This window comes from Thermobia domestica, chromosome 1 (genome assembly GCF_964235325.1).
Source record: "Thermobia domestica chromosome 1, izTheDome1.hap1.1, whole genome shotgun sequence".
Taxonomy (NCBI): domain Eukaryota; kingdom Metazoa; phylum Arthropoda; class Insecta; order Zygentoma; family Lepismatidae; genus Thermobia; species Thermobia domestica.
In genome coordinates, this window is record NC_137454.1 from 314,191,609 (window position 1) to 314,205,650 (window position 14,042).

The window sequence follows — 14,042 nt, forward strand, 5'->3', positions numbered from 1 at the left end:
GACAGAAAGATGTTTTACCTTTATTTTGCTGTGTTTGGAGTGGACAGCGTGGTAAAAGGTCGTAGCTTGCCTCTGTCGATATCAACATCAATCGTGTATAACATAATAAAAATATTTCTCATAGAGAAATCATAATCTTGCGTTAGTCAAATTCTTAGTACGGCGTTAATCACATGCAAAATCATTTCTAAATATAGCCCAATAAGTTTATTTACGTTGGTAGCCACAGCAGGTTAAAATAATGAATTCCGAATTTGTGGGAAAATAAGTTCAAATATGTACTTAGTGACATATCAGCGACTCGCGCGAACATAATGTTATGTCACATTTTCTAACTTTCGTGTAAACTGGAAAAGAATTTTGACATTCCCATGCGATTCAATGCAATGACATATACCAAACAAGATTTCCCTGTCATCTATACGTACATGTCCGAAATTAAACCACCTACATCCTCTTCAGTGATTCGATCATAACTCATTCTACGTAATAACTCAATTTCAAGGGAAGTAGCCCTTCCTATTATATTCACCTGAGCCGCTTATATGCAACTATTCACTTCTGGTGGAATTCAGAGTTGCCAGATCCAAACATCCACACAAAAGATATATATATCCAGTAGATTGGATCCGTGAAGTTGAACACAGTGTAGTACAGATCACAAACCGTATTGACTGTAGCTAAACTAGAGTTTAGCTTAATCACATTTCAATCTGTTATATCACAACGTTTCACAGACACTCCTACAAAACTCATCCTTAACACTATGGGCAATACTCAGAGTAGTTTTTACTTGTAATTAGCATCGTACGTATGCGTTTGACTAACGCGTGCGACCTCTACTCAGAGTTGTCGAAACATATTATAAAAAGTAAGAGTGAGAGAATGCTGAACTTCCTCTATTACTTTTTTTTTCATAATGAATTTGGACATCCCTGCGGAAATGGTTTGCATATTCGGGTATGAGTAGTGAAGTATCACAAGCTTCTGAATATGGAAATCAACGCGTTAGCCAAACTCTTAATAAGATGCTAAACACATAAAATTATCTGTGAATATGACCTTCTAAGTCTAATGTATATTGTAGGTTTTCCATATAAATTACAGGAGTACAGTCTACAGAAGTAAAAGGTTTACCAATGCAACATCAGAACTTTGAATTGAGATGGGAAAGAAACCCGAATGCGATAATGAATTATATTATTATTATTATTATTATTATTATTATTATTATTATTATTATTATTATTATTGAAAGAAATCAATGGCATCATGTTTTGTAGACAGTGTCGTTCAATGCTCTTTCTCAGTTCACGAATTCCTCGTAGCTTCTCGTAGACCTGAAACTTGGGATAATATTATAGAAGATAATCCAGGGGATCACATGATCTGGGCAGCTAGTTCACATTATCCACATCACGATTTCTCGATAGAATCCGTCCGGTTAACTTTACGTGCAATAAGTCAAGATCAATCTATTTTAAAACATTTAAATGACGTAATCTTCAAAACATCAATGGCATAATGCCATTGATTGCTTTTCATAATTACATGAAATAATTTATTTCATTGTCACTCATAATTTTCGTTTAAAATGTTGACATTCTTATTAGTAAATCTTGGATATTGTTTTATCCTCTGCATATGACTGCGTTCTACGTGCTCAACAACAACAAAGCAGACGACGAATATCAACTAACAACATGTGATCCGAAAAATAACGAACGTCATCTCTAGCCCGAAGTTCAACGAGCATTCCTGAGGAGGGTATATAAAAATACACCAATCTGCTCTCTGACTGATCACCTTAACTATCACCTTACTGATCACCTCATGACTGCATTGGGCCTTGAGAATTACCTACTCTTTCTTGCCTTCATCTGGGGCCTGAGAACCCCTCAATCCAATCGTTTGGCTGATAGTGGACCCTGAGACTACCAACCTCTCTTCCTTGGCTGTGACTGGGCCTTCCAAGATGCCTATTCTTTTCTGTTAGCTGCGACTGGGGCTTGAGAATCCCAACCACCCTCTTGTCTGCACGTGGGTCCTGAGATGCATCATACACCCAGCTGTTCGCTGCGACTGGACCCTGAGGATATCCCCGAATCTGTCTCTTGGCTACGAATGGGCCTTGGGACATTACTATTCACCAATTACCAAATTAAGGTACTCTATTGGTCTTCGGATCACCATTAGAATTGTAACTACATTGTATCATATTAAAGTTCTATAATAAACAGGGTTGTGGGAGAAAGTTCAAATCCCATGTACGAGGGGGACCCCAAAGAAACGGATTGAAAGAGCACAACCGTTTCTAGGCATAGTAGAATTTTCCCACTAGGTAGGCTTAGTAGACATCTTCCCAAAACAGTTTCCCAAGCGGCGTCTGCGTAGGAGGTTAGTGTTTGATCGTAGTGATTCTGAACTGTTCTCATTTGCCGCATTCGAAATCGTTATGGCAGATTTAAAGAAATAAAGAATGTATTTGAAATTTTGATTCTTGCTTCAAAAATCGGCAACGGAAGATTACCAAATGCTTCAAAGGATTTCAAGAAGGATGGTATGACCGCACACAAGCTTTTGAGTGGTTTGGCCACTTTAAACGTAATGATATGAGTGCTGAAAGTCATGCTCGTCTTGGGTACTCTTTATAATCTTGAAACGACGAAGACATTGAAAAATTCGCCAAAAAACCAACAAGAGACGAAATTTCAGAACAGACAAGAGTGGGTTGGAGCTTGAGCCAGATGATTTTAACTGACGATTTGCAAATGAGAAGTGTTGTCACTAAGTTTATTCCTCAGCTGCTCACACAGAATCAAAAACATTATTTGGAATTTGAGTCAAGATTTGAGAAATTACATTGAAAGTAACTCAAACTTTTTGATCAAGATCATGAGAGTTTTACAGATATGACCCCGAAAGCAAGCAAAGGTCTAGCAGGTGAAAGAAGCCGGTACGAGAATTTCAGTACGAGTATCTATTTCATAATGATACTTCTAAATAAAAAGATAGCTATCAAAAGTTACACTTAATATACACAATGAGATTATGATTGAGTTGTTAAGGGCAAATGTGTTTGTCTTTGTATTGTTAATGGGTTCGGCCACTGGTCTGTGTTAAAATTGAGTTGTATTATCATTAACATAGTAATATGTGTGTGTTTGTTTCTATACAACTATACATACATAATAAAGTCCAGTTGTGCGATTAAGCGGGCCAAGAAAGATATTGTTGATCTTCATGATGTTATAGCCACACCTGAAGAGGTGTGGCAGTTGATTGTAGTGTTTTGGTTATATTATAGAACAGTGCACACTGTTGTTTGGGAACATCTGTACCATATCTGGCCACCCAAAATTCCCATATAACCACTGGTAGTAATTGGTTCTTTCAGAGTAACCATATAGCCAATGGTATACGAGCTATGAAATTCCAATTCACAGCAGCAAAGAGCCACTGAAATTAGTGACGTATACAAAGGGAACCATCTTAACTCCCTTAAGCAAAATAAGCATTTGTCATATATATATATATATATATATATATATATATATATATATATATATATATATATATATATATATATACATACATACAAACATATATATATATAAACACCTGAAATGAAGTTATGTTCGGAGCTTGGACCCTCCCTTGACAACATTCTGCGTATTCCACTGGCCGCCATCATTACCACCGCGCTAGCCAGTGATATGACAGATTTCGAAATCGTAATCCGACATCATATATTGAGGTTGTGTAACCGTTGTTGGACTGCACATGTAGAAACAAGTCGTTGAAGATGCTGATTGAGTTCTGCACTCAGCTTAACACATTAGTTGTATGATCCTTCGTGTGAACTCTCTTTATACTCTGGGCACCAAAGTAAAGAACCTCTAACCTAGTAGGCATTTTTGAGGAAAAGTTGGCATACATCATTTTCGAAATGCTCAATGTCTATATAATGCAGATCCACCGTATGCCACCGTGTTTAGGTCTCCGTTGTTTTGTAATATTCACCATAAAAATGTAGGCACTATGTAATCTTTTGTATCGAGATTGCCTGTATTAGATTGCAGGAGATCTAGAACTTAAGTTCACTGCAACTATGAGCTTTTATTAACAATAAGGACGGAATATGTAAAATTAGAAATTTTAATAAAATAAATTTTGAAATCTAATGCTGCTAAAATGGTTTGTATCTAATTAAGATAAATATGAAGCCTTGCAGGGTAGTGTATTAAACTTCCATGCTAATAGTTTACCTTGTGTCATTGTTTACCAATGTCAGCGTTGACTTTATTTTTCAAAAACTAAATCACCTCAAAAATACATTGTAATGACGAAAGACATATTAGTTTTGTTATTAAAATTATATATGTATTTCGTCATCACAACGTATTTTTGAGATGACTTAGTTTACGAAAAATAAAGTCAACACTATCATTAGTCTTCAGTTCTTCCATTCATAAGCGCTGGTGTCATGATGGTTTCGGATTTTGTTATATTTCTGAAATGACGACATTATTCAGATTCCAACATGGAAGCTGTTCGCAGCCTCAAAAGGAATACGTCCGATATTGAATAGTGCCTTATCTATCAACGAAGATGTGAGAGAAATATGTGGCACTGAAAGAGATCTAGGGGCGTTAAGTCAAGCTTCCGAGACAAAAACTAAACTGCTTGACACGGACAACAAGTCTGCAATCAAATCGGATCCAACCAATGGTATCGTCAGGAGTCAACGTACTGTGGTGGCATAAGTCTTGTTTCTTTTCATCCTTCACAACCAAGAGTAAGGTTTAGCTACCACAAAAGAGAGCTAACAGCTCAGGATTTGAAAGTTGCATATCATCCAAAAAGATGAGGAACTCAACATGAGTTAATTGGGAGCTTTGTATCTTCTCCTAGAACTCTAATATTAAAGGAACGTTGTTCTGTGACCACATTCAATATGAGTAACCATATACTGAATTTGTCCCAATATAATCTACACGTCCGTACATTGCTAGCCGGATTACTGATCGCAGCGGAGGAGAAATACCATCCAAACTGCTTCAAAAAGTTTCTGCGAAGTGCATCAAGAAGTAAACAAAATTCAGCTGAAACAGATATTGCTATGGAATGGTTAATGCTTGCAGAGTGATCAGAGAATCTGCAAGCATGGGGCACGATATTCAACTAAATGATGTGTGGAATAAACTTAGCAGTAAAAGCAAATGCTGAGGTACCATAATCATATAAGAGCAGAAGAGTCACATTCAAAGAAAAGCTTCAAATCTACGTGCAGGATTGTGTGCCAGGACATGTGCTTATTTCAGAGGAGGAAGAGGAGGAGAAAGAGCAAGATCGGTCGGATGTCTTTGTGGCTTCTGGCAACTGAGGAAAGAACGATAAATTTTAGAGACAAGCTACCTCAAAACAAATGTCTGACCTTTGCCTCTCTGTATGAAGTGAAACAGTCAGATAAAAAAAAATGGAAAGATAAACACAGCAAAAACGGATAGAAGCATTCTTCAGCGATTTATTGCTGCATATGAAGCAGGACCTCCAGTCAATCTTAACAACATTATGGCGCATGTTTCTCTATCTCTGGCAGAAGCAAATGAAGAGCTTCGCTCAGGCTAAAAAACAATTCTTCTGGGAATACTGACTGATCGTATTCTTTGTACCAACCAACTTAACGCTAAAAACTTTGACGGCGAATCACAGCTAATCATTAATGGACAGGTCCTGGTAATAGCAATTGGAGAGTCACAGGCAGCACACATTTTCGGTGACTATGCAGATACTTTTGTTCAAAATGTTTTCGAAAGTGGGGGATATTTCCAGGGCATTGATAACATTTTTGATCGTTACTGCCACCACTCAATCAAGAGTGGCACACGGAAACGTAGTGGGAAAGGGTCTGTGGGAATCAGGAAACCAACAGACAGCAGAGATGTGCCTCTTCCTGCAAAGTGGAAGAACTTTATTATTGACGGTAACAAGAAAAGCAGATCTCAATAAATTTCTCTCACACCAGCTGATTCTGCAATCACCTTCCAACAAGACCATAGTTGTGGCAGGTGGCTTCAGTGGTGATGAACGTTTCGAAGCTTCTGATGCAATCCTTGACACTAATAACCTGCAGGCAAGAAACGAAGATGCTGACACCAGAATTATGATGCACTCCGTTAAAAGTAGAGCAAGAAGGATTGTTGTCTCGACACTGACAAGAGACGCTGAAATCTTAGTCCTTCTGGTTGGTTACTTTACCAGAAACTGTGGATGAAAACAGGGACAGAAAAGAGCAGAAAGTACATTCCAGTCTACACCATTGCTGAAATGCTGCAGATAGAACCTCAAGTTCTCCAGTTCCTTCTAGCTTTCCATGCAGTCACTAGATGTGACACAAGTCCGTAGATTACTGGACATAAAAAGAGGACTTGCTGGAATGTGTTTGCACAGCATAACCATCTGTTGAGAGGGTTAAGAGCTGATACAATCCTTAGCGACCACACCATTAAGAATGCTAAAATCGTCTTCTGCAAAGTATATGGCGAACTGAATATTGACATCAATGAAGTTCGGTTTAGTATGTTCGTCAAGGGCATTACAATAGAGTAACTGCTACCAACCAGAGATGCTCTTTACTTTCACACACAACGTTCTCATTACCAGACATTAGTATGGAAACAAGCCCATTTGCAGCACTCAGATCTGCCTTTTCCTTTAACAATAGGATAGCAAAATGGAGAATAATTCGATTGTCCCCCATTTATTAACGTTGCCGCCAGTTCCAGACGCTTGTGAGTTTTGATTACCTGTACCTGTAGCAATGACTGCAAGAGAGTTCGGTGCAACTGTAAGCCAAACCTACACACAGCGTCTTGCAAATGTCGGCAGATGAGTGGCACTTGCATTGATAAATAACTGAAATTTGATCGGAGTTTTAACGTTCGATTTTATATAAAATCAACAGTTTAATACAATGCATCATGTACTTGACATATGTGTAATACCATTAGAAAATGCTAAATATCCTACAAACCTAAGCAGTGTCATTTCAAGAAAATAATGTTCCTAGGATATCGAATAAGGTTCATATCAAGTTTGGAGCAGATACGTTAAACGGCCGCGGAAAAAATATTTTTTAATAGGTTGGTAACACTAACAAGTGTGTGCTTGAAGGTTTTGAGTCCAGTAATTGCTTTTCTAGAGCATCGAAGAATATTCATGCCAACTTTAATAGAAATTTTGTTAAGTGGTGCGCAAACTTTTGTCGAACAAACACATATTTTGAGTTCTGTATATTACAAAGATACTTTCGACCACCATTTTGTTTTTAGTTAATTTCTGATAAACAGTGAATCTTACAGCGTTGCATATGACAGATATGAGTTCAGCAACAACAAATCATACTGAAATAGCACTTGAAGTACTTTTCCTCACAAATGCCTACCCAATTTTATCCTTGAAGATTTCTCCATATGCGCATCTGAGTATTAACAACGATCCCTCCAATCTAGGTTTGGTTTAAGTATACTATTCTTCTTCTCTTATAGTATCCTGGCACGAGTTATGTACGCTGTCATCATCTTCCAATCGTTCCACCTAACGTACCATCAGCCTTAGATACACTTGCTCCAGTTCACTGCACATGTAACTTGCCCTTTTAGCAGTTTGACGATGCCTTCCATTTGATACTGCCAAATATTTTTTCAATCGCACACAATAATCCGTACTGCTGTTTCTACTACTACTTCCTATCATACCAATACTGCACTTACACAGGACTATCGGAGTGCACAAACGTTCAGTATTAGTTACACATGAATTACTTCTGTGTTTGTTGTATTACATAACTACTTCTATTATTTTAATAATTATTTGTGTATAGGATAGAAGGGAGAATACATACAACGATATCTCATTTTGTCCATTCTAAAGTATCATTTAATAACATAAATGAAATTTTGTTCCGTGTAAACTTGAGTTATGCAGCCTTTCTAGCCAAGTTTTTAAAATCAAAAATGTGTTTTGTATGTATTTCACTGATATCATTGCATGAAAATACTCTGTCGTAAATAAATCATGAATCATACCTGTTTATAAATGTTTCTTCATAGTGCTCATACATATATTTAGTTCACATAACGTATTCATAGTTGCTTGGAAACAAATTCTAGAACTGTTATGACAACAATCGGAACCGCAACCAGTCACAAATAATAAATTTTTAAAAACTATCTGGGACAAAATTACTAGAATTTAATGGATTACTAAACACTAATCCATGAAAAGGATTTTAAAATTGGGGATCATTTTACATTATTCACAATACAACTTAATAATATAGCTCGTATCACGAAAATGTTAGCTCTCAAAATAAAACGATAGCATATTGACTGAGCTGGTGAAATGAAGAAACTGGATCCTTAAATCCTATCATTTTTCAATGCAAACTTTTCAACAATATCGTTCAGAACTATTACAGCTATCATCGGCATGCGTGGATTTCGGAGCATTATGTAGCTATAAACCAGACATTGTCATCAAAAACAAATGGAAAATTACAAAATAATTAATCGACTACATACATAAAAATGGTATTCAACTATAAAAAGATCATATTCAGTAGTAACAATTTTACATCTGTATGTGCATAAGAAATTTTCATCCATAGATTTATTACTTCAATGATATTAATATTTGACAGATAACTTAAATTTCAGATTTGATGTTGACAGTATTAAACATTATTTTGACAACCTATGGTACTCTCTTGACTTCGATTGAGTCCTGAGAATCCCTACCACTCTCTTGGGTGCCTTTGGCCCTGAGAGACCTTACACCCACCTCTTGACTGCGAGTGGATCCTGAGGTTCTCAATAATCTGTCCCTTGGCTGTGACTCTGCCCTGGGACATCCCTAACTACCAACTACCAAATTAAGGGACTCTATTGGTCTTTGAACCACCATTAGAATTGTAACTATATTGTATCATAATAAAGTTTTTAATAAAACGGTTGTGGAAGAAAGTTTCAATACCGCGCACATTATTGCTTTATCAGATTTGCTTCCAGCAGAGTACTTTTACATTATTATAAAACAGGATCACTGGTTTTACTGGTCTTACGAAGCTATCGACGAAGTTGTAGCAGCAAATTACTTGTACACATTTAAGAAATATTAGAAACATAACAACACTTTTTAGGTCTACATTAAAAATGCACAGACTTAAGTTACTAGTATTTCTTTTTAAAAAAAATTAATAAACTCTAGTAGTCGTTGTTTTATCGATAAAACTTTACAGTAATTTAAGAATTAACCCTTTAGAGATAGATGTTGCGTATAAATACACAGTCGATGATTTCGTTGAGAACCGCTGTGGTATATAAACAGTAGACCTATATGGAAAGAACCGGTGTAGTTTATAAGCCTCATTTGCATTTAATTTATTCAATAAGTCATTCAATATACAATCATAGGCTTTTAAGGAGTCGATTTTTACTTTTTGTATCTCTAAAGTCGTCACAACTATCCTTAAAGGGTTAAAATAACTTTCATGTGTAATAAGGAGGCATAAATATGTAGCTTTTCACATACCTTCTGCTTGACGTCTTTATCTTTAATGTTGACAAGTACTTTTAAAATATCAGCAAGTGCTCCTAATTTGCGCTTGAATTGTATGGTCTTCAACATCCTCCGTTGTCTGTATAGAGAAACATAAACAGTCACATATCAGTCACATAGCCCAACAAATATTAGAATGTAGACATTCAGAGTTGAACTCTTTATGATAGACAGTACACTGTAAAAAATGAGGTGTTGAAACAACACAAAATGACTACGGTACCACTTTAGCGTGTTACTTGTTAATTCCACTTTAGCGTGTTAATTCAACACCAAGCTTTTTTTTTTTTTTTTTTGCTAGTCATGGACGACTAGCTCCCGCCCAAAGGGTACCGCCCTTTATATCGGGATGTGGAATGTAGGAATGATGGCTATTAGGAAAGTATGGATGGGTACTGTTAGATTTATTAAACTTTATTGCAACATTAGGTTGTACATAATCATAAATATATTGGGAGGACATTTACTGATCAACAGAGGAGTAAATCATATAATATAGGAAGGGGTGGACATTATGGCCGTTAACCATAATTATAGCTTAAGGTGGAAGGAATGAATGGAAATGAGGTGCACTAGACGTCACAACAACGGGTTTTGTTAGCAAAACAAATGTGGGTTACCTTCTGATCCGGGGGCAACTCCGGATCTGATGGAGATAGGGGAAGCCCAGTTAAACAAGATGACTACTGTGCATAAGATGGAATAACGCAAAGTGATGCCGTAGCGGTGATGTAGTCTGTGATGAATAGATGGTCGGGACTGTTAGGGGGTAAGGAGAAGTGGTAGAGGGTAAATAGGAGTGAAAGAGGGGTATGTCGGCGAAGGACATTTGAAGGATGTAAAGCAAAATGATGCACTATGTCTAGAAGCATGGGGTGGTGCCTTTGAAACCGAGAAGAAATGTATCGGAGGCGTAAGGTTTTTAGATGATATAGAATGTGAGGGAATGGAGTGCGATCGTAGAGTTCATGTGGTGGGCTAGGAAGGCGGATACGGAAAGCTAAGCGGAGGGCGTGCCGTTCAAGAATTTGAAATTTGGTATTAAATGAGGGAGCAGCGACAATCCAGGTACTAAAACCGAAGGCGAGAACTGGGTGGAGAAAATCTTTGTAGGTTGTGAAGAGCGTGAGTGTGTTCAACCCCCAGGTAGTATCAGTGATACGGCTTAAAAGGTTGAGGCGATTGTAGACTTCGGTGCAGATAGATTTGAGATGGGCAGTCCATTTAAGATGTCTGTCAAAGACTATCCCTAAATAAGTGACGGTGTTTTGAGGCTGAAGAGGAACGTTGTCGACATGAACATAGAAGTTGGCAGGTTGCGGTAGACGCGAGAACGTTTGTTCGGAGGAAGAAAGATGATGGACTGTGGTTTGGCAGCATTGAGTTTCAGTCGCTAGCGTCTGCACCATGAGAGAAATGTATCAATAACAAGCTGCAGTGTGCGATATATCTCTTGAATAGTATTAGCTGTTGCAAGAAAGGGGGTGTTATCGGCAAATTGATATAGACTGATATTGCCTGTTAAGGGTGGAAAATCGGCCACATATAACAGTTATAATAACGGAGATAACGAAGAACCTTGAGGAACACCGGAATCGAGAAAAACAGGATAGGAGAGGTGATTGTTGATAGATATATAATTAAGGTGGCAAGAGAGAAATGACAGATCAAACGGATATAGCACAGAGAAAAGCGGAAAGAAAAGAGTTTGTACATAAGACCAAGATGCAACACCTTTTGAAAAGCTTTTTCCAGATCGAATAAGACGAGGCAGGAAGGTTTAGATGTGTTAAACTGTATTGAGATATTGGTTGTTAGGCGCATAAGTTGAACTTTGATACTGTATGAAGGCCGAAATCCTACTTGAGGAAGAGGAAGAAGATTATGAGCTGAAAGCTGATGGTGTAGACGTGTGACAAGGATTCGTTCCAGAATTTTACGGAACACAAGAGTGAGCTGAATAGGCCGATACGAAGAGACAGCATGGAGTGGCTTATTTGGTTTGGGAAACATGAGAGATGATCGATGCTTTCCAATGAGTCAGTATGAAGGCTGTGCGTAAAATAAACTTATAAATAGCGGCAAGTAAATGAAGAAGGATATACGGAGCCTCTTTAACATGGCGGTAGGAAATATGGTCAGAATCTGGAGCGGAGTTGCGTTTGCTGATGGCTGTGCTGCGTATATCTTCCACCGTAATAGGAGCTGTGAGAAGATTGTTACCAGGCAAATGATGATTGAGTTTGGGTTAGAGATCTGGTGACGAAAGATTAATTTATCTGCTGGATGACGGCGAAGAGACGGGTCAGCTGAAAGCGAAGTGAAAATTCCTTGAAGATAATGAGCAAAGGCGTTTGATTTAGGTGTATCGTCAGCAAGTGCTTTGTCTTCATCTAAGAGAGGATAAGGTGTGCGAGATAAGCGTCCAGTGAGTTGGTGGAATCTCTTCCAGCACTTTTTTGGGATGAGTGGTGGTGGAAAGATCATAGCAGGTAGCGATCTAGTGACGGTTTATAAGCAACAAGGTAATTATGGACAGTGCGTTGATACTGGCGGTGGAGACGGAGAGATCCAAGGTTACCAGTGCGAGTGAAATCTCGATAATGTACCTGGGAGCGTTTGATAAGTGTAAGATACTGAGGAGGAAGAGCTGGGTTGTAAGCATGAGTGGTGCGAAGCGGAATGTGTTGGGCAGAGGCAGTGTGGATGGCAGCAGTAATAGTATCTAATGCGACATAAAGGTTATCTTCTGTTTCAGGTTCCGGGACATTTTCTAACTGACGTTGAAGTAAGGTGCGGTAACTATTCCAGTTGGCTTTGTCAACATGGGATAAGAGCAAGGGGTGGAGGAGTGATGCGAGAAGCAGAACGTGGAGTTGCGATGGTCACAAGTATTGGCACATGATCACTGCCGAGAGGATCCAGGACATCTAGCCTGCAAAGAGTCTGGAGATTGAGAGAACAAATAACTACATCCGGCGTTGTATTACTACAAGGTCGAATAGGCTTGGGTAATGGATGAAAATGGCCGGTAATATGCGTTATAAGGTAGTTGTGGAATTCTCGTTGCTGACGATGAGTGAGGCTGTGAAAATTCAGATCAGCTAGAATTATGCAAGTGCGATAGTTATCTGAAATGTATTGAATAAATTGATATGGAAGAGGATGCCCTGGACGAATGTAGATGGGCGCAACCGTGGTGTTAAGTTATTTGAAATATAAAGCAGTAACTAGGTAATATTCAGGTAATGGATTAATTGGAAGAGAGTGCGGCGAAAAGGAAGAGATGGAGAAAATCCTATACCGACTCCACCATTCGCCCTCCTTGCTAGTGTCTGGTTATTGTATCGAAACATGATATAGTGTGACAGATGCACATGGGTGCGGGCTGTAAGATGAGTCTCGTTCCAAACGAAACACGCCACATGTTTTTCGAAAAGGAGCTGCTCAAATAAACTTTATGTTAAGGTAGAGAACGAATATTCAGAAAGAGAAAAGTAATATCCATAATGACGATAAGGTAGTAAATGGTGTGGTAGTGAGTCTTGAGCTTCTGTTTCCAACGGATCTGAATGAAAGTAAACAGTTTGGCCAGAGTAAGTAGCTTTGAAGTTGATGTTTAGGATGGCTTTGGCAGTTTGTTGAACTTGGCGCAATAGCAGATGAATATTTTGTAGTATAACTGTGAAAAACGATAAAAAATGGGTAATTTTGGTTGGCTGACAGATTTCCTGAGGAGCAGATGCAGCTTGGCTAACATGTGGTTTCAATAGCACTGTTAATTCTATTTGAATGGATCAGCAGTAGGTTTAGCCTTGCATTTGTAACTATAGGTAGCGTGTCCAGTTTCGTTGCAAGTAGAACATTTAGGGGTTTGGTTGAGGTTAGTGCAATTGCTGGCGCTATAAGAGCCAGTGCAGAATCCACATTTAAGTTGGTTTGGACGGGAGCCGGTTGGATGGCTATTATAAACTTGGCATTTTCGACAGCACATAGAAGTGGAGCAGTAGAACGAGAAAGCTCTACACGGTGACATTTACGGTAGATGAAGGCTCCATTCGATAGAAGAGAGTCGATGTTGTCGTGTGAATTGGTTAGAACACGAACTATGGAGGTGTTTCCTTGAGCGTTTTTAATACGGATAAATTTGATGATAGAATGCCCATCAAGTTGGAGTTCCGGGCTGATTTCGTCATCTGTGAAGGATGGGTCAACACTTCGCATGACAAAATATAATGCGGGTTGCTTGCGTGGTGGCGGTGGTTGACTGGCTGATTGAGCATTGAATTGAGAAATAGAAGCATTTTTACCAAAGATTTCCTAGGAATAAATATTCCGAATTGTGGATGCGAATTTATCGCCGGGCATTTTAATGATGTTGCCTTCTGGGTGTACATGATTTGTGCTACACTTGTCCGTGG

General features: G+C 38.4%; 1 protein-coding gene across 2 annotated transcripts in view; it reads right to left on the minus strand.

Moving 5' to 3' along the window:
- The window catches only part of LOC145662438 (uncharacterized), a 193,978-nt gene that overhangs the window by 111,688 nt on the left and 68,248 nt on the right, over window positions 1-14,042 (minus strand). For both annotated transcript variants that reach the window (XM_081728023.1, XM_081728013.1), the window contains exon 7: window positions 9,595-9,700. In XM_081728023.1, coding sequence (XP_081584149.1) covers window positions 9,595-9,700 — 106 coding nt within the window. The remainder of the gene's footprint in view (window positions 1-9,594; window positions 9,701-14,042) is intronic.